The sequence below is a fragment of the Antechinus flavipes genome, chromosome 2 (assembly GCF_016432865.1).
Source record: "Antechinus flavipes isolate AdamAnt ecotype Samford, QLD, Australia chromosome 2, AdamAnt_v2, whole genome shotgun sequence".
NCBI lineage: Eukaryota > Metazoa > Chordata > Mammalia > Dasyuromorphia > Dasyuridae > Antechinus > Antechinus flavipes.
Genome location: NC_067399.1, coordinates 371,733,400 through 371,760,343, shown reverse-complemented (window position 1 = coordinate 371,760,343; position 26,944 = coordinate 371,733,400). Strand labels below are relative to the sequence as shown.

At 38.6% G+C, this 26,944-nt stretch overlaps 1 protein-coding gene across 1 annotated transcript in view; it reads left to right on the top strand.

Annotated features, from left to right (window-relative positions):
• Positions 1-26,944, top strand: part of EXOC3L4 (exocyst complex component 3 like 4) — a 71,326-nt gene that overhangs the window by 23,078 nt on the left and 21,304 nt on the right. Inside the window, exons 2-8 of the mRNA XM_051973690.1 lie at positions 1,918-2,285; positions 6,440-6,826; positions 8,872-9,495; positions 9,613-9,671; positions 13,071-13,226; positions 21,856-21,978; positions 24,971-25,071. Coding sequence (XP_051829650.1) covers positions 1,952-2,285; positions 6,440-6,826; positions 8,872-9,495; positions 9,613-9,671; positions 13,071-13,226; positions 21,856-21,978; positions 24,971-25,071 — 1,784 coding nt within the window. The 5' untranslated portion in view covers positions 1,918-1,951. The remainder of the gene's footprint in view (positions 1-1,917; positions 2,286-6,439; positions 6,827-8,871; positions 9,496-9,612; positions 9,672-13,070; positions 13,227-21,855; positions 21,979-24,970; positions 25,072-26,944) is intronic.

Below are 26,944 nucleotides of genomic sequence, written 5' to 3'. Positions count from 1 at the left end.
TAGAAAGAGAATACTTAGATCCATCTTCCCTCCCACAGGTTATGGTCAGGAAGTAGGATACCTAAACCTAAGCAGTCCCTGGAAATTCTAACCTTTAACAATCCTTGTCTTGGTCAGGCTCTAAGTTTCTTTTTGGGAAAGCTCAGGCTGTCTCTTCAATCTTTCCCAAATTATCCTTAAGATTGAGTTTGTTCCTTCTTTGTCCCCTCTAGACCAAGTCACTTAACTCTAATGGCCTCCCTTTTTAAAAAACATGTTTTAAAATATATTTTTAACAAATGTATTCCAATATAATTGGTTTTCTTTGTAATCTTATGTATTTTATTTTGTGAGTTTAAAAATAATATTTTTAGAAGGGGTCCAAAGGCTTCACCAAAGGCAATCTTGCCAAAGAGGTCCATGACACAAAATAGATTAAGAACCCCAGACCTAATTCAGTCTCCTCATTTTACAGGTGGAGAAACTAGGATCAAAAGAAGTGAAGCGATTTTTTCAATGTCATATGGATAGGGGAATGGAGGTTTGACAAAGGATAGAATATAGACAGACCATCTCTTACCTGTTATATTGGGGTCCTACTCACTGAGCCAGAGTTGTAACTCCTCATTTTGGGGGCTACCCACACCCTGGGAACAAAGAGAAAGAATATATTTCCCTTTGCCCATGGCTTTCCTATCCCCAAATATTTAAGCTGGGGCCATCTACATTCATGTTAAATATAGACATAGCTAGCACACAACTCTGTTCTTCCCTCCTTTCCTTTTTCCTTCCCCTCATGCCCAACTCAGATAAGCCATGCCTTGTGCTGGGTTACTTTATACAGGAAATCTTTCTGGTATTCTACTTATAGACTGGTTGATGATCTCCCTCCTAAGTCTGGGACTTCTCTGCCTCTTCCCGGTAAGCTAGGGCCTTATTCCCTGCCCCTTGCCCAGAGCACCCACTCATGCCAACCTGGCACCTGAACTCACCCTTCATCTCAGGGTATAGCCCTCTGTAGAACCTTAAAATCCAGTTTCTCATTGGGAGAAATGACTCTGCCCACCTTCCCTGAAATTTGTGGCAGGAAGATATAGAGGGGAGTTACCAAAATTTCTTCCTAAGAAGCCCATAATTTTCCTCCGTCTTCTCCAATGCTTTTCTCCCTGAAATTTTGTCCTTGTCTCAGGGTTGCACAAGAAACTGGCCTATTAGGGATTGGGCAGGAGCAATCATAGTATCTGAGGCAGAAAACCTACTTGTATGTCCAGCCTCCCAGAGGAAGCTGTTTATTGGGAGCATAAAGGGAGAAGATGACTTTGGGAATGGAAAAACCACATGGGAGGAGGAAGAGGCTTTCTCCTTCCTTTGGGTTCCTGTGTGAGGGTGTCAAGAGTAAGTATTATAGCATAATTTTAAAAAAATGTGTCTCTGGGAGCCAGGATATCTGCCTGCCAATCCTGACTCTTCCTACCAATAACTTGCTTTGTAATTTTATAGGTATCTCTGGATCTGGGTTCTTTAAACTATTCTTATAGGAGATGATTCTTAATATTGGTTTGTTTATTTTTACATTTTAACACATTTTTAAAACCATTTCCCCCTTTTTCTGCATATTCTCTGTTTGTCAACAACCTTCCTAAAATGTGGCATGAGAAATTTAATGACAAATATTTATTAAGGGTCTGTCCTAGATGATGGGGATATGAAGAAGAAAACCAAATGTCTCTTATTTTAAGAAGCTTACAATCTACTACTCTGGAGGCAATACTTTTTAGAAAAGAAATCCTCAGGATAAGAGTATCCGGAGATTAGCTCCCTAAATGCTAGTATTCTATGACATCCAAATAATTGAGAAGAGGTTGAGTTATTAGCCATGGCTAGATTAATTGGGAAATAATGAATGGGTATCTTTTGGGCTCTTCTCTTTGTTCTCAGACTCCTTTGAGGCTCCAGAACATCTCTATCAAGCATGAAGGACCAGAAGCAGCAGCAGCAGACGAGTTCCCCCCACAAAGACTCTCTGACCCAAAGCGACGGGCCAGAGATTGATGACTCTTCCAGCTTGAGTCCCAAAAAGGAAAAAAATGGCTCTCTGAGAATTGGAAGCTTCAAGAAAACCTTCTCATGGAAGAACAAAGTGGTATCTGGTGACCACGTGGTGGAGAAGAAGCCCATCCGTGGGAGCTTAAATTCATTCCTTAACTCCTTCCAAAAGGTGGAGGAGAAAGAAGCAGACAAATCTAAGACATCATCTCAACAGGTATCCCCTGAAAGGGAGCCTCTGGAGGAGGAGTCTGAAGCAGGTGAGGGCAGCAATTAAGTCTGACATGAACAGGGCTTTGAGAGCTGACAAGTTCAAATCATGAAATTATACGCACATTACATATCTGCATAACATTTTACAGTTTATAAGGCACTTCAAAAATAAATCTTTATATACTATAAAGTGCTTTATCTTTTATAGAATTTTACATAGAAATCATTTTATAATTTATGAATGTTTTTACAAAAGATTTTTAGCTTATTAAATACTTATGGTTTTGAACACGCTTTGCCACTTATAAAGTGTTTTATAGTTTACCAAGCAATTCATTGTTTGTAAATACTTTATAGTTTGCACAACTTTTACCAGTTACCCTGCTTTGTACAATTTACTGGGTTTCACAGCTTTATAAAACACTTTACTGTTTGCAGTTTGAGATATTTCACAATTTATGGATCATTTTCCATTTTAAAAGATATCATTTATATTTTGTTCTTAAATGTTTACAATGGGATTTGGAATTTATAAATTATTTACAATGTATAAAGCATTTTATAGGTTGTAAAATGTTTTCTGATCTATTATGTCATTGGATTCCCTTAATACTCTCCTCTTAGTGAGGGCATGTCATTGCCCTTGAAATTTTCCCCATTAAGGGCTTTTGGAGGAAAAAAAAAAAGCCACTTTGTTCTAATTAGCTTAAGTGAGACAGTATAGGAATATAACAGGACTTCTGATTTCACTAATCTAGGGAATTCTTAGACTAGGAAATTCCTTCTGTCAGTACAGGTCAGCATCTTTTCTGTTTATCTTAGAGACTACATTGCCTTGAGCCCTTAGAAATTATATGACTTGTCCAAAGTCAGGACTTTTCAAAGATATCCATTAGGAAGTAAAGAACAGAAAAAGAAAAAGATTACTAAGCCTTAGGTGCCATTGGTATCGGTAGCTAAGGTTTTCATTAGATGATTACAGATAGTGTATTAAAGACAGGGACAGATGGAGAGTTCCTCACACTGATTTTCTGAACAAATCATATTATTCTGGAACAGACTGAGGCCATTACAATGTGCTTGGGGCAGGGAGAATAGTCCTAAACCCATAGTTGGATTGGTTCCCCCTCCTTCAACTCAAAATTATTCAATATAAATGCTATTCTTAGGAATGAGGTAGATAGCAACTCATCTATTACAAATTAAATAAGTGTAATTCTTTTAAACATAGTTCCATATTTGTCATGTTGTGCAAGAAAAATCAGACCTAGAGGGAAAAAACCATGAGAAAGAAAGAAACAAAAAAGGTGAAAATACTATCCTTCAATCCATATTCAGTCTCCATAGTTCTTTCTCTCTCTGGATGACCGTGGCATTTTTCAAGAAGATAATTTTGACAGCTGTTTGAAGGATGGATTAGAGAAAGGAAACCCTGGAAGTAGGGAGATTAATGAGAAGGTTATTAAGAGATAATCAGGGATAGGACTAGGGATGGTAGCAATATGAGTGGAGAAGGGGTTGGATTCAAGAGATGTGAAACCTCCAATTTGAGGTGACCATGTCTAGGTTCAGTCATTCCTGAGATGATGTGGAAGAGGGCCAAGGTCTCCCTGACTCCCCATCACTAATGTCATGGACAGGTAGGTATCAGCTACTTAATAAACTGGGGATTTCTGGCAAGGGAGTTTTCAAATATGGTGGTGCAGTGGAGAAGAAGGGGCAGGGCAGTGTGAGACAAGGTGGAAAGAAGTTTCTTGAACAGAGATAACCCATCACAGAAAAGGTCCAGAGGACTACCATAATTCACTTCATAGGGTTGCTATGAGAAAGGGGTTTTGTAAACCTTAATATATGTGATGTATACAAGTTTGAGAATTCTGGGTAATAATCATTTTATTAATAATGCTAGCATATTATTAATAAAAGGTTGGTCATTTGGTGCTCTCTCTTAGACCAATGACTCCTCATGGAACATACTCAATGCTTATATGCTCTTGGAAAAATGGGTATTCCTAAGGGTAGAAATCAATTCTGATTGATTAACAATTAGTGAGAGAATAAAAATGGACTTCTTTTTTTCCATATATTGGTTATCTTGCTGCACAAGAAAAATCAGATCAAGAAGGAAGAAAAAGAAAAACTGAGAAAGAAAACAAAATGCAAGCAAATAATAACAGAGAGAGTGAAAATGCTATGTTGTGTTCCACACTGTTCCCATGGTTATCTCTCTGGGTGTAGCTGGTTCTCTTCATCACTGAATAAGTGGAACTGGTTTGAATCATCTCAGTGTTGATAAGAGCCACATCCATCAGAATTGATCTTGTTGCCATATATAATGATCTCCTGGTCCTGCTCATTTCACTCAGCATCAATTCATATAAATCTTTCCAGGCCTTTCTGAAATCATCCTGTTGGTCATTTTTTACAGAACAATAATATTCCATATTATTCATATACCACAAGTTATTCAACCATTCTCCAATTGATGGGCATCCATTCAGTTTCCAGTTTCTTGAAATTACAAAGAGGGCTGCCACAAGGGTAGATCTCTTCTAATGAGGGTCTGGAGCACATGACTTTGATCTCACACTTTTAGTCAAAGAAGATTACCTATATCTGTATCATCTTTCTGACAAAAGGAAGAATCCACATTTTCTCAGGCTTGCCTGAGTAAAACACAATGGGCAGGTAGTAATCAATTCACCTAGATGCCATGGTCTAGGTGCAGCAAATTTTTGGCACAGGTGAGCAAATGTCTTTCAAAAGGGATTTTGAACAAGAAAATAGGTCAGGGAAAAAGCCTGGATCTCCTCATAATTGGATATTAATAATCATTTCTTTCTCAATGTTGGATAAGTGAGTTTTTCTTTCATTGTACTAAGTTTTATTTGGGAACTAGCTATGGAAAGATGGTGAGAATCAACATGGTTTTGGACTAGTTATGGGACTGATAGAGAGGCAGGCAGGTGATATAGCTGCTAGATAGCTGGACCTGGAGTCAGAAAGACTCAAGTTTAAATTTGACTTCAAGCACTTCCTAGCTGTGACCCTGAGCAAGTCATTTAATTTGTCTGCCTCAGTTTCTTCAACTGTGAAATGGGGATAATAATACTGTTTACTGTGCAGGGTTATTAAAGAGTTAAATGAGATACTCTAAAGCACTTAACACAGTTCTGGAAAATAGTAAGTGCTTTATAAATGCCAGTTTCCTTCCCTGTTTTGTGGAGTGAAGGCTAGACTTAATTAGAAAGCCCTAGATTAAAATCCTGCTTCAGATATCATTAGCTGTGTGACCCTCACAGAGGTTATTGTTTGTCTTTTGTGCTAGAAGAGGACCATAACATCAGGGAGGCGATACCATGACATGCAAGTGAATTGGATTTGAGTGAGGGAAGGCTGGGCAAGGTCATCTGCCTCAATTTACCCTCCAAAGCCATCTGGGTTCCGTGGCCAGATATAGATAGAGATGACTGGAGATGGCCCTGGATGTAATGGGAGACCTTGGCCTTTTTCAGCTAAGCTCAAATATTATGCTTCAACAAGTCTCAGTTTGACTCAGGCTCATCGATTCAGTGATTAGGCTAGGTAGCCACTGAGACAAAGACTCTCCTCTTTCACCTAATCCAAAAAAAATCTAAATAAATGAGTGAATGAATCTGGGTTTCTGGCCAAGGCAGAAATGACTGCTATTCACATTCCATGGGAATCAATCAGGACTCAAACAGTGACCCTCGACCAGGCTATCTCAGAAACCATCCTTGTGAACCGCAGATAACGGCACAGCAGGTGTCTCTGGAACTGCCTCTGGAGGAGGAGTCTGAAACAGGTAAGGGAGGCCAGCAGTTAGGTCTGGCCTGAGCAAGGCTTTTAGAGCTGACAAGTCATAACTATGGCATGTTAACTTGTTTATAGCATTTTATAATTTAAATAGTATTTCAAAGATAAATCTGCTTTACATACTACGAAGTATTTTACCATTTATAAAACATTTTGCATCCAGTTTGCAAAATATTTTATGATTTATTTAACCTCCTTCATCTATAAAATGAGAAGGTTAGACTCAAGGCCTCTAAGATTCTTTCTAGTTCTTATGATCGTTTCAAGTCGTTTCAAGCTCAAAAGCCTATGTACCATAACTTGGGGATCCAGAATCCTGCTGCCTTGTGGACTCTCATTGGGGCGCTTTTCTCTCTGTCCTCAGATTCCTCCAGCAAGACCAAGTCAGAAAAAACAAAGGACCCCCAGCAAGAGAAACAAAGAAACTCTAGCAAGCCTTGCTCTCCCACCCAGAGCCAGACTGGAAGGAAGCTTAGTGTCGACTCCATTAACTCCTGTACTGGGAAGGAGGAGGATGTTGGTCTTGGGCTGTCCAACTTCAAGAGGACTATTTTAAGGAAGAGCAAGAGGGAAAGTAGCGCTGAGGGCCAGGCAGCTGAGGAAAGTGGCTTTCTGCGAAAGAGCTCACGCTTTCTCAAGTCTTTCAGGAAAAATGAGGAGGAAGGGACCAGCCGAGCTCCAAGGATACCAAAGAGATCCCTTGGGTCCCCTGAAGAAGAACCCTCAGAGATCACAATGGAAATAGAAGAAGGTAAGGGGAATAGCAACCACTTATCAGAAGAGCAATCCCTCATCTATAGTCTTGGTGAGATTGGGAAGGGACTCCAAAAGGTTGGGGTCATAGACCCGTATTGGCAAGATGTTTCAAAATAATTTACAGGCTTGGACTCATATCCAAGTCAAGGGATGAAGGTTTTTTGTAATTGTAACACCAATTGAAGCAGATTTTAGCAAAGAGCCTGGAGCAAGGAGACAAATTTATCCAGTTCATGTCATTTATATGCTAATTTTATGGTCTAGAGATAGAACTGAGGAGTGATCTCAGGAATTTGATTATTACTGACCAGCAGATCTAGGATTATCCTAAAGCCAGAAGACTTTAAGAATCTTTGACAGACAACATTGTCTAAGAAATAGCATTCTAAGATTAGTCTCAGGATCACTAATGTATCTTCCCTAAACTTTAGGGAAGAAATATTATATTTTTAGACCAGAAGACTTTTACAATCATTGACAAAACAATAACATTCTTAGATCAGAGGGCCTCAGGATCACAGATTCCAAAGCCAGAAGATTTAGAATCACTGACAGATTGTTAGAACAGAAGCACCCTAAGGTCTGGAGATCTTAAAATTATTGCAGTCTCCTCCAGAAGCTGCATTTCATCAAACTTAACAGTTTATGAATTCTTGAAAGATTTATTTATGCTTTTACAACTGAGCAAATGTTTTCATTGCCTCTGCCTCAAGGCTCCCACTTTATGTAGACCCTCATTGCCTCTTTGTTAGACTATTCCTTGAATACCCCTACTTGTCTCTCTGCCTCTGGTTTCTCCCCTCTTTAATTCATATTCCTAATGTATAGGTTTCATGAAGCAGGCTATGTCTCTTCACAGAAACCTTTAGATGATCCCTATAAATAGAGTATAAATAGGGATAAATAAGGATAAATTCCTTAGCCTGGCATTCAAGGCTCATCACAATCTGGCTCATTCTAATTGAGTTCCAGCCTTGTTTCTGTCTCAGATTTCTTTCACATACTCTCAGCTCCCCCAAACCAAACTACTAGTGTTTTGTTTTGTTTTGTTTTCCCCAAACTCAATATGTTATTTTAAAAAATTTCCCTGGCTTCAGGCAGGTCATCCATCATTCCTGCATGTACCTCAATTGACACAACTTCTGTGCAGGCCTTCCTGATTCCTTCTAGCTCAAACTGCTCTGTCTCCTCAGATTTTCCCAGAACACTTGCTGTTCCTGTCAATGTCCATCTTATATTACACATACCTATATAAATGTCATACCCTTCCCAGGTAACTTCTCTTGAGAGTAGCAACTTGTCATGTATCTTTGTATTCCCCTGGGCTACTTTCATACCTGCATATAGTAGGTATATTTACTATATAATAAAGCTTCAATTCAATTAAATTAGTATATATTAAGTGCTTAGATGCTGTGCTAAGTATTGGGAATATAGGTAAGAAAAGAAAGACAGCCCTTATTCTCAAGGAGCTTACAGTCTAATGAATTAACTTTTTTTTTTAACAACACCTTGAGGCTTACAAAGCACTTTTCAATTGAACTGTATAGATTAAAATATATTTTAATGTTTACAAAACACTTTATAATTTACTAAGGGCCTTACAGTTTATAATATGATTTCTAGTCTATTACCTTCTTTGGTTTTGTTTGGGTTGCTAGGTGGTAACATAGAACATCAAGTGCCAGGTCTGGAATCAGGAAGATTCATCTTCAATGGATTTGAATCCATTCTCAGATACTTACTAGCTGTGTGACTCTGGGCAAGTCACTTCCCACTTGCCTCAGTTTCCTCATCTGTAAAATGAGCTGAAAGAAAGAAATGGTAAATTACAGACACGACTTTTAAAAAATGTGGTTTTTTTTAATTGCTTTGATCCTTACAACAAATTCATGATTATACCCATTTTATAGAGGAGGAAACTGAGGCTCTCAAAGGGAAAGCCACGTTCTCAGGAAGAGTCACCTGTCTTACAGATTCTAGGCCAGGGCCGAGTTCCTTACCCCCAGATACTTACCATTCACTCTTGTCTTTGGACAGAAAAGTCCGTCTCTGAGCTCATTGCTGAACGGCAGCTGCTGAAAGCCTTTTCCCAGCTGAGTCAGCAGGAGGCCAGCCTTGTAGAGGACCATTGCTTGGGGAGGTTCAAGGACGATCCCACTGCCTATGTTCGCCAGGCCATGGACATCTGTCTTCATTATGACTTGATGGTGGCCGAGATCGGGAACATTGTGGAGGAGACTCTGAGCCAGCCGGGGGTGGACTCGGAGGCTCTGAAGTGTGTGGGGCAGCTGGTTGAGAAGGAGGAGGAGCTTCACCCAGACCTGCCCCACACTGACTTCCTGAGAGATCCTCGGAAGTGGAGACACCGGTGGGAGGAGACAGTGAAGAAGAGTGCCCGGGACCGAGTGGGGAAGGTGGGTCAGGGCACTGGGGAATCGAGCCAGGCCAGCCTCCTTGCGGACGTGGGCAGGGTGGTCAAGCAGGATCTGAAGAAGATCTGGAGGGACGTGCATCACTGCTACCCCAAAGACTTCCCAGTGTGGAAGACCTACAAGGATGCCTTCCACGAAGTCGTGTCTGGCTGGCTTCAGGAGCTCCTGCAGGAGGCTCACAGCTTTGAGCAGCTTTATGTGATCATGGACTGGGTAGCCAATGTCTACTGCGGGTGAGTCCCTCTGGGCTCGGGATGAGATGGAGGAGGAATCATGGAGCAGGTGGGCTGGGAGGGATATAGGATTCACTTCCGAGGTCATTGAGTCCAACCTCCTTATTTCATAGGTAAGGAAATTGAGACCCACGACATGCCCAAAGTCATAGAAATAGTATGTGTCCAAGAGGTGTGTGGGAGATTCAAAGTCAGGTTCTTCCAGGATTCTTTCCATTGTACCATGTTGCCTCCTGTATCCTAAGGGAGTCAAGGCAAGGCAATCAGCAAACACTTAAGATCCTACTGTGTGCTAGGCAAAGAAAGACAAAAAATACAGCATCTGCTTTCAAGGAACTCACGGTATAATGGGGAAGACAACATTCAAACAGCTGTAGACAGAACAAATTGGAGCTATTCAAAAGGTATAACTCATTGTATTAATATGACTTATTTGTGTAGACTATCTAGTTAGATCTTGGAGCCCCATCCTAGTAGGAAAATTGATCAGAGGCTGGTTGATTCACCAAAGAATATCATGTAAGAATTTCAATCAGAATGTTAGAAATGAGTTAAGTAAATAACATTCACTAACTCAGCCCCATCAACCACACCAGTCCACGTGATCCTTTGTCCGTCAGCCAATAATATGCTCCTCCTTGCCACCTTGGGGCAACTAGATGGTGCAGTGGCTGGAGTGTTGGGTCTGGAGTCAGGAAGATTCATATTACATCCAGCTTCAAGTACTTACTAGCTCTCTGACCCTGGGCAAGTCACCTAACCCTGTTTGCCTCAGTTTCCTCATCTGTCAAATGAGCTGGAGAAGGAAATGGCCTCCAGTATCTTTGCTAAGAAAACCCTAAATGGCATCAGGAAGAGATGGATATGACCAAAATGAATCCATATTTCTTTCCCATGTGAGGGTGCAAACAGGTTGGGTCTCCAAAATAAGCCCAAATATCATCAGAGGTTCTTTAGAATATTTAGGAGTTTAGGATAGTTTGGTGTGGTGATCTTCTTCTTTTAAAATAAGTAGAATAAGTTCTCTCTGGGTGAGAGGGGAGGTTTCTCGGGGGAGGTTTTCTTGGAGGCAGTTTTAGTATCAGTTTAGATCAATAATTACCCCAAATGAAGCCAGGTGATAAAAGTTCAGATCTTTTATTGTCTCTAATATAGCCCGGTTAGCTTAGAGGTCTATCTCTCTGCTTGGTTCCAAGAGCTCTTGCAGTTTTGTCCTTTGCTTCTGCCTCTGCTTTCTTCAGCCTTCAATCCAGCTCCAAGTTGAATCTGCCTTGCCTCCGAGAGAGGGCTTCTGGCTCTCCACCAGAGTGCTCCTCTCCAATCCAGCTGAACTCTCTTCCACCACCAGCCAGCCAAGTGGAATATATATTCTTTTGAATCCCTCTTCATTGGTTTATATATGACTCTTCTGAGAGAATGGGATTGTGGGTTTTCTCCCATAGTGCTCTCTGTTTCCTTGGCAAATACACTGGAGTAGTTTTCCATTTCCTTCACTACCTCATTTTACAGATGAGGAAATAGAGGCAAACAGGGTGAAGTGACTGCCCAGCATCACACAGCTAGTGTCAGAGGCCAATATTTGTTATTGTTGTGTGTCCTTAATTCTTGATAAGGAAGTGAAACCATGACATGCAAGTGAGTTGGATTTAGATGAGGGAAAACTGTGCAAAGTCATTTTCTCCTCCAGAGCCATCTGAGTCCTAGGAACAAGCAAGATAGATACAAGACAAATTAGAAATATTTTCAGAGGGAAAGTTATAGCAATTGAGAAATTAGGAAAGATTTCTTATAAAATGGGGGATTTTATCTGGAACTTGAAGACAGGTAGAGAGATGAGAAGGGAGAAATTCCAGGCAGAAGAGACAGCCAATGAAAATGCATGTAACCTGAATCTGGAGTATTTTATTTGAGGAAAAGCAAGGAAGCCTGTGTAACTGAACTGCAATGTATGTAAAGGTGAATAAGGTGAATGAAGACTGGAATGGTAGGAGAAGTCCACATTATCAAGGACTTTGAATGCCAAACAAAAATTTTATTTTTTATTCTGGAGGTGATAGGGAACTATTGGGATTCACAGAACAAGGAGTTACATGATTGGACCTGAGCTTTAGGAAACAATTTTGTAGCTGAGTGGAGGATGGATTGGAGTGTGGAGAGAATCAAGGCAAGGAGAGCAACTAGGCTATTGAAATAATCCAGAGATGAGATGATGACACCAGAGTGATGGGCAATGTCAGGGGAGAGAATTGGGCGTACATAATAGATGTTAAGAAAGTAAAATTGACAGGATTTAGCAATAGATTAAAAGTGGGGAAGTATTGAAAGGAAGAAGAAGAAGAAGAAGAAGAAGAAGAAGAAGAAGAAGAAGAAGAAGAAGAAGAAGAAGAAGAAGAAGAAGAAGAAGAAGAAGAAGAAGAAAAAGAAGAAGAAGAAATATAAAAGGGAAAGGTTGCAGGGGAAAGATAATGAGCTGAGTTCAAGACACGTTGAGTTTAAGATGTCTACAAGGCATCCAGTTTGAGAAATCAAATAGGAAACTAGAGATGCCAGTCTAGAATTTTGGGAAGAATTTAGGGCTGATAAGTAAATCTAAGAAACATTAGCACAGAGATGATATTGAATCCATAAGAGATTACAAGATCACTAAGCAAAATGGTATATAGGAATGAGGAAAAAAGACCCAGACTGGAATCCTAGAGGATATCCACCATTAGCCACTGTGACCTGGATGAAGATCCAGCAAAAGAGACTGAGAAGAAATGATCAGATGGGTAGGAGGAGAGTTAAGATAGAAGAGAATAACAAAGCTAACATTTATGTAGCACTTTCTATGTGCCAGACATTATGCCAGCTGCTTTAAAATTATCTCATTTGATCCTTATGACAACTCTTGGAGGTAGCTGTGATTATTCTACCCATTTTACAGATAAGAAAACTGAGGTAAACAGAGGTTAAATGACTTGTCCAACTAGTAAGGATCATCTGTGAATTAAGATCACCCTGATTCCAAGCTCAGTGTTCTATCCAATGTAAAGACTATAGAGGTTAAAAAAGATGAAGAAAGGTCATTAGATTTGACAATGAAGAGATTGTTGCAAAAGCCAGTGTTGGGTGAGATAGTGAGTCAATTAAGGAGATATAAAAAGTTATTTTGATGTAGTGAATGCTCAGTTGAAATTGTGTAACATAAATTTGTAAGGAATCCAGTCAACATGGTTTTATTAAGTAGCATATCAAAGCAAAGGCAGAATTGTTGGATGTAATCAAGTAGGCTAAGGTTTAAGATAGGAAGACCTTCCATAAGATAAGGGGGCAAGGAATTCAAGAGAAGAAAAAAGCATAGAGTGTCAGCATAAAGGGTCAAGATGGGGAAGAAGGGAGCAGAGTATAGGCAATGCAAGGCTAATGATCTAGAAAAGAACTTAAGGATGGAGGAATTGGAGGCAATGGTGAGAATGAAGAAAGTGGAGTTTGGGGTTGTAAGGCAGGATGGGAGGAAGTGGACTGACAACAGATTGTGATCAAATAAGGGAATTTCAGAGTTCATAAACACTGAAGTGTGCATTTGTAGGTGATGGGCAAGATCAAGGTTATGACCATCTCTGTGTGTCTTAGCAAGGACTTCCTGGACTTCCTGGACCTGGACGAAGATATGACAACAATGCCAAATCCGCTGTCTCCTGAGGTGTGGGAAAAACTAGAAAATGACTACACCAAGTTACTGGAGGTAAGATTCAAAGCCTGGACCACCCGTGGCTGGTGGGGGAAGGTATGGACAGCCAGCTCCTATGTGGCTGTGAACTGTGTGATGGGTGGGTCAGCAGGACTCTGCCCAGGTTGATGAGACTGAGAGTGCACTGACAGCATTTATCTCCTTAGGTAGAAACAAATGAGTTTAACATTTAGATAGGAAGAAAATAATTAGTGAGAATAGGAAGTTCCCAAATGGTACCACTTTTTAGAGGGTGTTCGCTGTGATCTTGGGCAGTGTGTTGAAGTCAGAGTTTGCAAATGTGAGCACTTGAGGGATAGCACAAGGCACATGAAGGTACTGTATGAAAATTATATCATTGTGATCAGTTAAAAATATTTGTTTCTGTATGAATTTTGATATGGAGCTCCTTGGTCAGATGATGATGGTGCCATTTCAGAGCTGTCAGGACAAACTTAAACTGAGTGGTGTAGAAGAAAGAGAAGTGTACTTGGAGGCAGAGTATATCAGTTCAAGTCCCAGCTTCACCATCGCCAATCTCGGGGCCTCAGCTTTTGGGATTTTATTTTATGGGTTTTTTGTTTGTTTGTTTTTGATGAGGTAATCAGGGTTAAGTGACACAGCTAGTAAGTGTCTGAGGATGGATTTGAATTCAGGTTCTCCTGATTTTAGGGCTGGTGCACTGAGCCATGTAGTTGATTTTATCAGTTTTCTTTTCCAAAACATGTGGACCTGGATTAGATAACCTTAAAATTCCCTTCCAGCTCCAAAAGCCATCATCCTACAAAGAAATTTAGATGAGATATGATGAAGAATCTCTTGACAGTAAACAATCACAGGAATGGGCTATATTGAGATTAATTATACCAGCAGTAATCTTTTTCACCAGGCTCTTTTTTTCCTCTAATTAACTTTCATCTCTATTTTTTTCTTAAATTATAATCATTCCTCAATATGGCACCATGCTGCATAGAATTTTCTGTTTTAATTGACAAATATGGGAGTAAAACTTAACCAACAGGACAATTGTCACTATAAATGCAATGTGTACAACATTTCACAGCTATGGCTAGTTCTACCCTTAGGAGGGCCAAGATGGAGCAAATCATACAACTTCTCTGGGATTGTTTCCTTATATAAAAAAATGAAGAGATTGGATGTTGTATTTCCTCTATTTCTAAATCTGTGATACTGTGATTCCATAACTTTCTGTATCCCAAGAATCACCCATAGAAGATCCTCCCTTGTTTGCCCTGGCCTTCTATCCATAATTGGCAACTACCCCAACAGAGGGCTTCTATATCCTTTTTGCTGTTGTTTGTGGTATGTTGTGTTCTGAGGTATAAAGTTTCCAGTAGAATTACATATATATATTTATTTATTTTTGCTGAGGCAATTGGGATTCAGTGACTTTCCCAGGGTCACACAGCCAGGAAGTGTTAAGTGTCAGAAACCAGATTTGAACTCAGGTACTCCTGACTTCAGGGCTGATGCTCTATCTATTATGCTATCTGAATTTTCTCACATTTATCTTCTTTTTTTTCTTTCAGAAATTGATATATTTGTTTGAGATCAGTTATTTCACCAAAAATGACAAGCTTCTCCCCATAGTATCTTCTCATTTAAAAAAAAAGTTATGTAAAATCACCTACTAAAATGATTGTGGCTAATGATATGCCATGTTACATTTATGTAGTTTACTATCTGTTAATAGAAAAGAATGTGCATATTGCCTTCAAAAATTTAGAATAATAAATTTCTGATGTTTTTAACCTGGATTTTCTTCTTTTTTATATATTGACCTCTGCAGTATAAACCTAGTAATGTGTCTACCACATGAAAGGAGAAAAACAATTCAGTAATTTTAAAAATATAATTCCAAATTGTTTTTCAGGTTGATCTGATTGATTTATAGTTCTATCAGAAACTAATTAATATTCCTACCTATCCATAACCTTCATCACATTGAATTTTTCCATTTTTTCACATTCTGGTCAATTTGTTAGGTCAATTTATTTATTAGTTATTTTGAAAAGTGTTTCACATAGTTGCTGATAGTTTACTTATCTGCTTTTGAAGACCATGTTTGACTACTTGGCTCTTAATCAATACCCTATAATTTTGACTGTCAAACTTTTATCAAATATGTTTGATGCAAATATTTCCCCCCACTCATACTATTTAGTTTATGTCTTTTCAATGGTAGTATCTTATTTTCCCCCAATTACATGTCAAGAAGAATTTTAGCATTCATTTTTACAAAATTTTAAGTTCCAAAATTTTTTCCTCCCTTCATCCCCTCCCCTTTTCTGAAGATAATAAGCAGTTTTACATAATTTATACATGTACTTTCATGTTGAACATATTTCCTTATTAGTCATAGTTGTAGAAGAAACAGATCAAAAGAAAAAAAAAGAAAGATTAAAGTGAAAAAAATATGCTACAATCTGCATTCCAAGCTCATTAGTTCTTTATCTGATTCTGGATAGCATTTTCCTTCTTGAGTCATTTGTACATATCTTGGATTATTGTACTGCTGAGAAGGTGTGGATCAATTATAGTTGATCATCACACAATGTTGCTGATACTGTGTACACCATTCTCCTGATTCTGCTCATTTCACTCTTTATTAGTTCATACAAGTCTTTCCAGATACTCCTAAAATCTGCCTGTTTATAATTTATTACAAAATAGTATTCTCTTTCATTCATATGCCACAGCTTATTCAGTGATTCTCCAATTGATAGGCATTCCCTCAATTTCTAATATTTTGCTACCACAAAAAGGACTTCTATAAATAGTTTTGTAAATGTAGGTCTTTTTTGCTTTTTTTTGTTATCTCTTTGGAATACAGATCTGGTAGTGATATTGCTGGATCAAATGATATACAAGGGGCAATCGCCTTTAGGCATAGTAGTTTCAAATTGCTCTGCAGAATGGTTGGATCAGTTGACAACTCCACCACAGTGCATTAGTGTCTTAATTTTCCCACATCCTCTTCAACATTTATTGCTTTCCTTTTTTGTAATATCGGCCAATTTGGTATGAGGTGGTATTTTAGAGTTGTTTTAATTTGCATTTCTCTAATCAAAAGTGATTTAGAGCACTTATTCATAGATACTTATATATAACTTTGATTTCTTCATTTGAAAAAATGCCTTTGATTTCTTCATTTGAAAAAATGCCTGTTCATATTCTTTGAGCACTTATCATTTGGGAAAGGATTATTTTCTTATAAATTTGACTGAATTCTCTATATATTTGAGAAATGAGGCCTTTATCAGAAAGATTGTTTACCAGCTTTCTGTTTTCCTTCTCATTTTTGGTTGCATTGTTTTTGTTTGTACAAAAGCTTTTTGATTTAATGGTCTATTTTGCATTTTATAATATTCTTTATCTCTTGTTTGGTTGTGAACTTTTCCCCCCTCACATAGATCTGACAGGTAGACTATTCCTTGCTCTTCTAATTTGCTTATAGTGCCTATGCACCCATTTAAAATTTATCTTGATATATGGTGTGTTGGTATGTTGGTCCATACCTAGTTTGTCTTTTATTGTTTTCCAGTTTTCCCAGAAGTTTTTGTCAAATAGTGAGTTCTTATCCCAAAAGCTTGAGTTTTAATATTCTATTTACCTACTTAGTTTCTTTCATGTTCAGATTTTGGTTGGATTTATTAAGTTCTGAGAGGGGGAAGTTGAAGTCCCCCATTAATATAGTTTTGTTGACTATTTCCTTCTGTAAAACTTCTCTTTTCAGAATTCGGATCTATACCACTTAGTGCATATTTCTTTAGTATTGATATTGCTTCATTGTCTATGAAAAGAGAGACATAGATAAAAAGAGATGAGCAAAAAAAATCAACAAAAATGAATTTGACCATAGAAAGTTTACTTTTTAGTAAGATGTTGTTTTGGCCACTTGGAATATTTTTTCTGTGACATGATAGCTCTGGAATTTGGCTGCTCTTTGAAGTTTTTATTTTGCGATATCTTTCTTGAGTTTATTGGTAGTAGATTCTTTCAATGCTTATTTTTCCATTTGGTTCCATAATATCAGGACAGTTTTCCTTGGTAATTTCTTGGAAAATGCTCTCTAGTCCTGCCTGTGTTGAGCCATAGTAGAGGTCTGTCCTATGGAAAGTGTCTAATTATCTGAAGCTGTGAAGGAGTATGTGGTAATTCCCTGCTGCTAGAGCTCCCTTGCAAGCTCCCTTGGTTTTGCCAATACATGGGGGTTTCTGATGTTGGCCTTCATCTGTTCTACCACCCTGGGGTTCAGGATCTTCTGCTTAATACTGGCTAATGGGGGAGCTTCCTATCTTGGATTATAACCCTCTCTCTTTCCTGTTCTTAACCTGTGTGAAAGAGGGACCCCTCCTGCAGATATTTCAAGCTTCCTGAGCTTTGTTTCATCTATTCCTGCTGATTTTTGCTGCACCTGCCTTGGGGAGCTATTTTATGTTTGGCTGCAGATGAACATGGGAAGATTACAGTGATTCATTGCTTACACCACCATCTTAGCAGCTAGAAGTGATTCTCCAAACTTCTTTCTTTTTTTTTTTTTTTTGGGAAATATAATTAACAAAATATTTTAATTAAAATTTATTTTCAAACAAATATTCTCCTTTTCTTCCTACTACCTCCTCTCCCTTCTTTCATAGAGAAACAAGAAAAATAAAACCCCTTTTGCAAATGGGAATAATTAAGAACAACTAAATTCTTATGTCCAAAGTATATGTCTCAATCTGCACTCTAAATTCCTCACCAAAATATTTTTTTAAAAAACAAGTTCATGGATCTCAAGTTACAAATACCTCATCAGGTTCAACTTTTTACTTTTCAGGTATCTGAAAAGTACCATTGCATCTACCAAACTGTACCTCTCTCCTTCTTTCCCTCTCCCCATCTCATAATAATTCTTAAAAATTGTCCCTAGTTATATGTAAAACAACATTTTTTTGTTATACATGTACGTTTATTTTTTTAAATATATTTTCATATAAATCATGCTGGGAAAGAGAATCAGAACAAAAAGAAAAAAAAAAAAAACACACACACAACTCAGAATTTTAAAAAATGAATATAGCATGTGTTGATTTATATTCAGTCTCCATAGTTCTCCTTCTAAATATGGATAGAATTTTCCATCCAAAGTTTATTGGAATTGCCTGGATCACTGAGCCATTGAGAAGAACTAAATCTGTTATAGTTGATCATTGCACAAACTTGATGTTTCTGTGTATAATTATTTTCCTGGTTCTGCTTGATTCACTCAACATCAGTTCAAGTAAATCTTTCCAGGCCTTTCTAAAATCAGTCTGTTCATTATTTTTAATAGAACAATTATATTTTTTCATTAATTCCTTTGATATTCTTGGCCTTTTCTTTTTCCATATTAATTTTTAAATTATTTTTAATAATAACAAAGCTATTATATAGCTTTATGAAACAATTATTTGGTAGTTTCATTGGTATGGCTCTGAACAAGTAGACCAATTTAGGTAGAATAACCATTTTTATTATATTAGTTTGGCCTACCCATGAGCAATTGATAGTTTCTACTTGTTTAGATCTGACTTTATTTGTGTTTTGTAATTGTGTTCATATAGTTCCTGGGTTTGTCTTGGCAGGTAGACATCCAAATATTTTATTTTCTCTACAGTTAATTTAAATGTGTTAATTTAAATTCAGTTAATTTAAATTCTCTATCTCTTGCTACGTCTTTATTAGCACCATATAGAAATGTTGGTGATTTGTGTGCATTTATTTCATATCCTTCAACTTTGCTAATGTTGTTAATTGTTTTAAGTAGATTTTTGGTTGATTCTCTAGGACTCTCTAAGTATATCATCACGTCATATGCAAAGGGTGATAGTTTATATCTTTTCATTGCCCACTCTAATTCCTTTAATTTCTTTTTATTACTAAAGCCAACATTTCTAGTACAAAATTGAATAATAGTGGTGATAATGGGCATCCTTGTTTCACCTTGGTCTTATTGGGAATGCTTTTAGCTTCTTTCCATTACAAATAATGCTTGCTGATGGTTTTAGATAGATGCTGCTTATCATTTTAAGGCAAACTCCATTTATTCCTATGTTTTCCAGTGTTTTTAATAGGAATGGGTGCTATATTTTATCAAAAGCTTTATCTGCATCTATTGAGATTATCATATAATTTCTGTTAGTTTTCCTATTGACATGGACAATCATGCCTCTTGAGGTTTTCTTTGTGGACATCTCCCTCTAGAGGTGATCCATGGATTCTCTCAATTCCCCACAGTTAATCAATCAGCCCTGCACTCCTGGTACATAGCCACTTTGGTCATATAATGCACCACCCTGCTGATAAATTGTTGCAATCTCCCTGATAATATTTTATTTAAAATTTTTGCATCAGTATTCATTAGGAAGACTGGTCTATCTCTTCCTTGGCTCCTCCTGGTTTAGGCACCAGCACCACAATAGAAATGATTTGAAGTTCACCCCTTCATTGAAGATTCATCTCCTTCCCTGAAAGATGAGATGCAGTCTCCCTGAGTATCCCTGATTGCAGTCCCAGTCCCTTGCCTTCAGGAATATGGTATTCCAGTGCTCCCCTTCCAAACCTTCATTGTAAAAATTGCCAAATCCTGACTGTGGCTCCTCAACATTAGAACTGTTCTTTTCTGGCAGCCTCCAGCACTTTTCCCCTGAGATTATAGTTCTGGAGTCCTGCAACAGTGCCTCTTGAGGTTTTCTTTGTGGACATTTCCCTCTAGAGGTGATCCATGGATTCTCTCAATGTCTACTTTGCCCTCTGATTCTAGTATATCAGGGCAGTTTTCCTTGATGATCTCCTGAAGAATGCTATCCAGGCTCCTTTCTTAGTAGTGGCCTTCAGACACAGCAATAATTTTTAAATTGTCTCTCCTGGATCTATTCTACAGATCAGTTGTTTTTCCAATGAGGTATTCCACATTTTCTTCGATTTTTTCATTCTTTTTAGTTTGACTGATTCTTGACATCTCATGAAGTTATTAGCTTCTATTTGCATGATTCATTGTTTAATGTATGATTTTCTTTAGCTGGCCCATCCATCTCCCCTTTCATTTGATTGACTCTCCATTTCAAGGTGTTGTTTTCTTCAGTGGATTTTTTTTTTGCATTGATCAATTATATTTTTAAGGAGTTGTTTTATTTAATCAATCTTTGTTCTTCCTTTTCCAAGCTGTTGGCTCTCTCATGAACACCCCTCATCTCCCTTCTTCCACCTCTCCTATTTGACCCTTTATCCTTTATGAGTGGTTCCAAGAAGGCTCCTTTGACCCAAGACCAACTCATATCATCCTTTGAGGCTTCCTGTGTGGACATCCCATCCTCCTTTGAGTTGGTTAAGATTCTTCTCTGCTTCCTACTCATTATCTTTCCTTCTTTCCTTCTTTTCTCCTATTATGTGACTTTTAAGTCGAGCTCTGCTCTTGGGCATAGGAAGCTCAGTTTCTTGTGCAGCTCTGAGCCCTAGCTTTGAGCACAGGGTTCCCTGTGTTTGATGTCTTGCTCACAGGATGGGGAATTCCTACCCAGTCCCTGACACTGTTGCCCAGTCTCCAGGACTGGGGCCCTGCCCTCTATGCTGGGACCTGAGTTTGCCGCACTAATCTGCTCCACCACTGAGCCAGGACCAGGGGTCTTGGCAGCTGATCTCACCATGACTGAAACCCTCCCACTGACCATCCCAGATACTGAGGCAGGCTGAGCTTCCACCCACACCAGGCCTTCTTAAAGTCCCTCCAATTTATCCTGATCTGGAGAATAGTTTTATTCAATGCAAATCCTTGAATGAATGTGCATAAATAGGCACATAAGTAGGAATATAGATTCCTGTATTGGCCATGTTAAATATATATATATATATATATATATATATATATATATATATATATATATATATATATATATACATAGCTAGTAAAATGTCTGAAGCAGGATTTGAACTCATGAAGAGAAGTCTTCCTGACTCTAGGTTCACCTCCTAGAGTCCCAGAGGCTGTATAACCCCCTCTAAGGAATGTTATACAAGAGATTCCTCTCCAGTAAGAGTTTGGATTAGTCACGAGAAAGGTACAAGGAAGGGCTGGTTCCTTTAATTTTGGAACCATGTGGGGAAGGACAAAGAGTTGTGTACACAGAAAACCTTCAATCTGACATAGCTATGTCCAGGCATGTGGGTCTGTTCTCTCACTCAGGAGAACTGGTACTGTCTAAACATGACCTGTAGCTGAAACAGACTCTCATAAATCTCTCTGCACTCACAAAATTAAATTCTATTCTTGGGGGAAACAGATAAATTCAGGGAAGGAAAAGTCAACTGGGTCAAAGAATTTAGAGATACAAAGCACTATGGGGTAGAAAAAGGGGGAAATAGGAAGGGAAATAGGGAAGGAAGGGAGAAGAGAAGGAGGGAAGAGACTCATAGAGAGGCAGACACAGAGAGAGACAGACAGACAGACAAACAGACAGATAGAGGAGAGGAGGGGAGAGATACACAGAAAGAAAGTCGAGAAAGAGCCAGAAAGAGAAGGGAGGGAAATCAAGCAACAGAAAGACTACAAATAAAGAAAAAGAATGAGAGAATTTCTTTCTCTTTCTCTTTTCCTTTTTAGACCAGGATCAACAGCTGCTTTGATGGCATTCTAAAGCTGGAACTGGACCAGTGGTCAGAAAGGAAGAGCCCCAGTCTGCTTCTGGATCTCTATCACTCCTCCATCTCCATCGACATTCACACGGTGGATAATAATAATAGAATTGATAACAGTTTTTATTTCTGTAGCACTTTAAGGTTTCCAAGCCTCATTCCTCACAACAATACAAAGTGAGAATGCAAATATTATTATGTTCATTTTACAAATGAGGAACTCAGAAAAGTTAAATGATTTGCTTAAAGTCACCCCAGTAAATGAGAAATAATTTGGGAAGGTAGTGGAGCCAGATCAAGGAGTGTTGAGAATGAGAAGTTCGATGATTCTTCATGTCCTCCTCCCTGGTCAGGCTCCATCTGGAGTTTAGTTCTGGAAACCACTTTTAGGGAAAACATTGAAAACTTGGAGTGGATCTGGAGCAGGACAAACCAAAGAAAGTTTAACTGAACTGATCTAGGAGCCGCTTTTAACTCACAGGATTATAATATTCTGTGATAACCTCTTTGTGCCTCCATTTCCTGATCTGTAAAATGAGACAATGATGTCTATATTCTCATACTGTCTCCCAATTGTTGTGAGGATAAAATGAGATAATATATGTACAACATTTTGCAAACCTTGAAATGCTATATAAGTGCTAGCTATTGTTATAGTTGCATGGGAACAGATAAGGTAAAGAAAATAGATTTGGCATTTCTACTGACTGGGAGGAGGAGGGAGCAAATGGTGTGTGTGTGTGTGTGTGTGTGTGTGTGTGTGTGTGTGTGTGTGTATACATGCGCCCTTGCATGCTGTGAAATTAAAAAAGGTCTCAGTGAGGGACTGAATAAGAACTTGAACATAGGTCTTCTGACTCTTAAGTCAAGTCTGTCCGTTTTTTTCCCCCTTCTCTCTCCTTTCTTTCCCTTCTTTCTTCCCTCCCTGTTTCCCTCCCTCCTTCCTTCCTTCCTTTCTTTTTCTCTTTCTTCCTTTCTTTGTTCCTTCTTCCCAACCCCTTCTTCTTCTCCTTCTCCTCCTCCTCCTCCTCCTCCTCCTCCTCCTCCTCCTTCTTCTTCTTCTCTCTCTTCCCTCTATTCCTCCCTCCATTCCTCCTTCCCTCCCTCCCTTCCTCTCTCTCTCTCTCTCTCTTTCTCTCTCTCTCTCTCTCTCTCTCTCACTCTCTCTCATTTATTGTCAGCTCACAGAAACACCAATTTTCCTGGCAAATAAGTGGTATTTTAAACTCTTATAATTTATTTATTCTTATTTTTTTCCATCAAAAAATTGCAGCCTATCAATTATACATGAAACTGAATGTCAGAGGCCAGTAGAACATGTGCTGGCTAAAAGAACACACCAAACTTGAGCCAGGTCACTTCAATAACAGAGATTATTCTATATTTGTAAATGTCTGTCATTCCACATGCCCATATTATAGGTAGAAATAATAGAGAAATGAAGAATTATTCTGGCTGAATATCTTCAAACTTAAGTTCAGTTTTTACATATATGGTTTTCTGTGTCCCTTCCAATGGCAAGGTCTTTTTATATCATCTTGTTGTGCCTGGATGGCTAATGGAGAGAGCACAGAGTTTGGAATCAGGAAGCCCTGAGTTCAAATACTGCTTCAAATATTGACTGTATGACCCTGGACAAGTCATTTATTCTCTCTCATCCTCAATTTTCTCATTTGTAAAAGGGGGGCAAAATAATAACAATTCTGCATGGTTGTCAAGGGGAACAAATATGATAATATCTATATAGGGCTTTACAAACATTAAATTGTGTTCCATAGATACCAGCTATTATTAGTAGTCTATACTGGCACAGTGAGAATCTAAGAGAAATCAAAATTTCTCTTTCAGGATGGTTTCAGGATGAGGAGCACCATGTTCTTGCCTCCAGAGGCAGGAAATCTTAGTTACCTACATTAAGTCACACAATCCCAGAGTCTTTGGGGGAAATAAGAATTAGACTAGTCTCTGAGATATGATTGAGGGTCATCAGAGACAGCAGGAATTTGAGAAAAGGACATAGCTTTGGCAACCAATTTGTCTCTACTGGGGAGGGGGTGCTTGTTAAGTAATCAGGAATTCAATTTATTTACCATCATCAACCTTTATTAAGTCCCTCATCTGTATGCAGAGCAAAATTCTTGCTGTGGAGGAAGATTCAAAGTTTCAATAACCCAGTCTCTCCCATCATTACAGTCTAGAAGAAGAATAAGATTTAAATATAGATTTAACTATAATACACAGTATTATGTAGTAAATACATTTTGTTGAGATGCTGAGTCATTTTACAGTAATGTCTGACTCTTTGTGACTCCATTTGGAGTTTTCTTGGCAAGAATACTAGAATGGTTTGCCATTTCCTTCCCCAGCTCATTTTATAAATGAAGAAACTGAGGTAAACAGAGTTAACTGATTTGTCCAGGGTCACACAGTTATTAAGTATCTAAGGGCAGACTTGAACTCAGGAAAATGAGTCCTCCTAACTCCCAGATCACTAGCCACTGAACCATCTATCTAACTGCCCCAAATTGTATAATTAGCAAAATATAAAGTAGAATTCAAAGTGAAATCTGAGCACAAGATTGTTCTTGGAGGAATGGGATTAGAGTTTAAAATGGAAAGGTAAGTAGAGAAGGGAGTTGGGTAGAGAAGGGAATCAAGGATGCTCTTCTTGGAAGAGATAGCATTAGAATTTAACTTTAAGTGATGAATGAGTTCATGTAAAAGATTAAACAAGTGAAAAAGATGGAGGCACTGAGGAGTGAGAGTATAGGCCATGTTGTAAAAGACAAAGAAGGTCAGTTGCGTTAGATCTAGAATGTGTAGGAGGAAGATAAGTCAGGAAAGGTAGAAAGACTCCAGATTGTAGTGACACGGGAAAACTAAGAAATTGAATTTTATTCTGTAAGTGATAGGGAACCAGAAAAGACTTTGGAGAGGCGTGTGATGTCACCAGACCCATATATAAGGAGAATTAATGTAGCGGATCATAAAAGATAGATTGAAGGGGGAGGAAATATGAAGGTCATCAACTGGGGCCTTCATCACGTACAGCTGTTGCATTACTCCCTTGGCCTCCTTCCCAGCTGGTTGAGGAGCATGTGAAGACAGCAGAGAACATCTCCTTGGGGCTGAAGGCTACCACGTTACAGATCTTGGAGAAGTCATTGAATGAATTCATCCCCAGGTCAGTCTTACATCCCCCAAAGATTGGGCCCTTTACTCCCCAGAGGATTTGGCCTAAGACTATCTAAAGCCAGGACTCCTACTTTTCCCTGGGAGGGGAGTCAGAGGGAGTAGGTGGGAAACCACAGAAGTTTGGGAACTCAAAGCTCAATTTTGCTATCTGTAACCCAAGGAATTGCTTCAAGCTTGGTTAGACATGAGTGCTTGAAACCAAATTTCACAGTGAGAATTACTCTCCACCCCATCCCCACATCCCATAGAGTCCTCCTTTTTCCTGGAATTTAAGGAAGGGTCTAAGGGAGACCCACAGTGGGATTGGCTGGGGGAAGGTTGGGTCAATTTCTTCTTCTTCTTCTTCACCTATTAAAGATTAAAATAATTATTATAACCCATCATACTTATATTTTCTTCAGATCCTTGGAAATCAACCTGGATTTTAAATATCAAAGAATCTGGGTCGGAATCTCACCTCTGTTACTCCCCACTTGTTGATTTAGGACAAAAGGCTTCTCTTTTCTCTCCCTATTAAATGAAGGCATTGGACTATTTTGGCTTGAAGTTCCCTGTTATTTCTAAATAAATCCCTTTCCTTTCAGGGTTGGTGTGAGAATTACCAATGCTAAGAGGAAAGGAATTATGATTTCCCCAGTTTGAAGAGAAGGAAACTGAGACCTAGAAAAGGGACAAAGCTCATTCAGGGTCACACAGAGCCAGAGCCTATTTTTTTTTTTTTCTGTGTGGCAAACATTAACATGGAAAAATTTACCTGTGGAAGGGCAAGGCACATGCCTGTCCCTCTTCTCTTGTCCAACTCCCACCTCTAGAATGTAGAAATTGTCCATCTGTCCTAGTCTGTCCCCTCCTGCTTCCACCTGGTTATCACCTCTACTTACCAGCCCCAGTTCTCCCCAGCAGAGTGGAAGTCCTTGAATAGGCGCATGGCAGACAAATGGCAGACAAATGGCAGAGAGCCCAACACTTTCCTCTCTTCTACCAATCAAGCAATAACTGCTTTTAACTCCTATTTCCACATAAGAGAAAAAAAGAAATCATTTTCATGCTTTTTGGTTTTCTTTTTTAAATTCTGTTTTAAGAAGTGTATAAAATATAAAAATCCTTAAGGTTCTCCCTCATTTAGCTCTAGCTCCCCTAGATGGACAAGTCTAACAGAATGCCATTTCCCCCTTCTATTTTCATTTATTTATATGTATGTATTTATTTATTTTAGATATGATTTTAATTGTTGTTCAGTCATTTTTCAGTTGTGTCTGACTCTTTGTAACCCCATTTTGGGGCTTTCTTGGCAAAGATATTGATGTCATTTTCCATTTTCTATTCCAGCTTATTTAACAGATGAGAAAACTGAGGCAAACAGAGTTAAGTGACTTGCTAGTAGGTGTGAGACCTGATTTGAACTCATCAAGATTAAATCTTTTTGACTCCAGGTCCAGCACTCTTTCTACTGTGCCTCCTAGCTGTCCAGATATTTTGATTATGCTTTATTAAAAGAATAATTTCTGTATAATGTATAAAATTCAGATCTTGCAGACTCCTTTATCTGCACATCCTGCCTCATTGCCCCTGTTTCTCTTTGATCTACTTTGTAATAACAAAGCCGATGAATCAGACACTGCTCCAAGCTGATCAGTTAGTTCTAATTACAAAGTTATGTAAACATATCTGAAAGAATAGAACTGAGTCTTAGAATAGGTAACTCAATCAACCTGGGAAGGGGAGAGGAAAAGAACTTCCAGCTTTGTTTTGGGCACCCACAGACAACTGTCTCATCTCAGCCCTGGGTGACTCTCTGCACAATTTATGTCCCTACCCCCACGCTGGAAGGTGAGGATGTGGGTTATAGCTGGGGCAGCCTT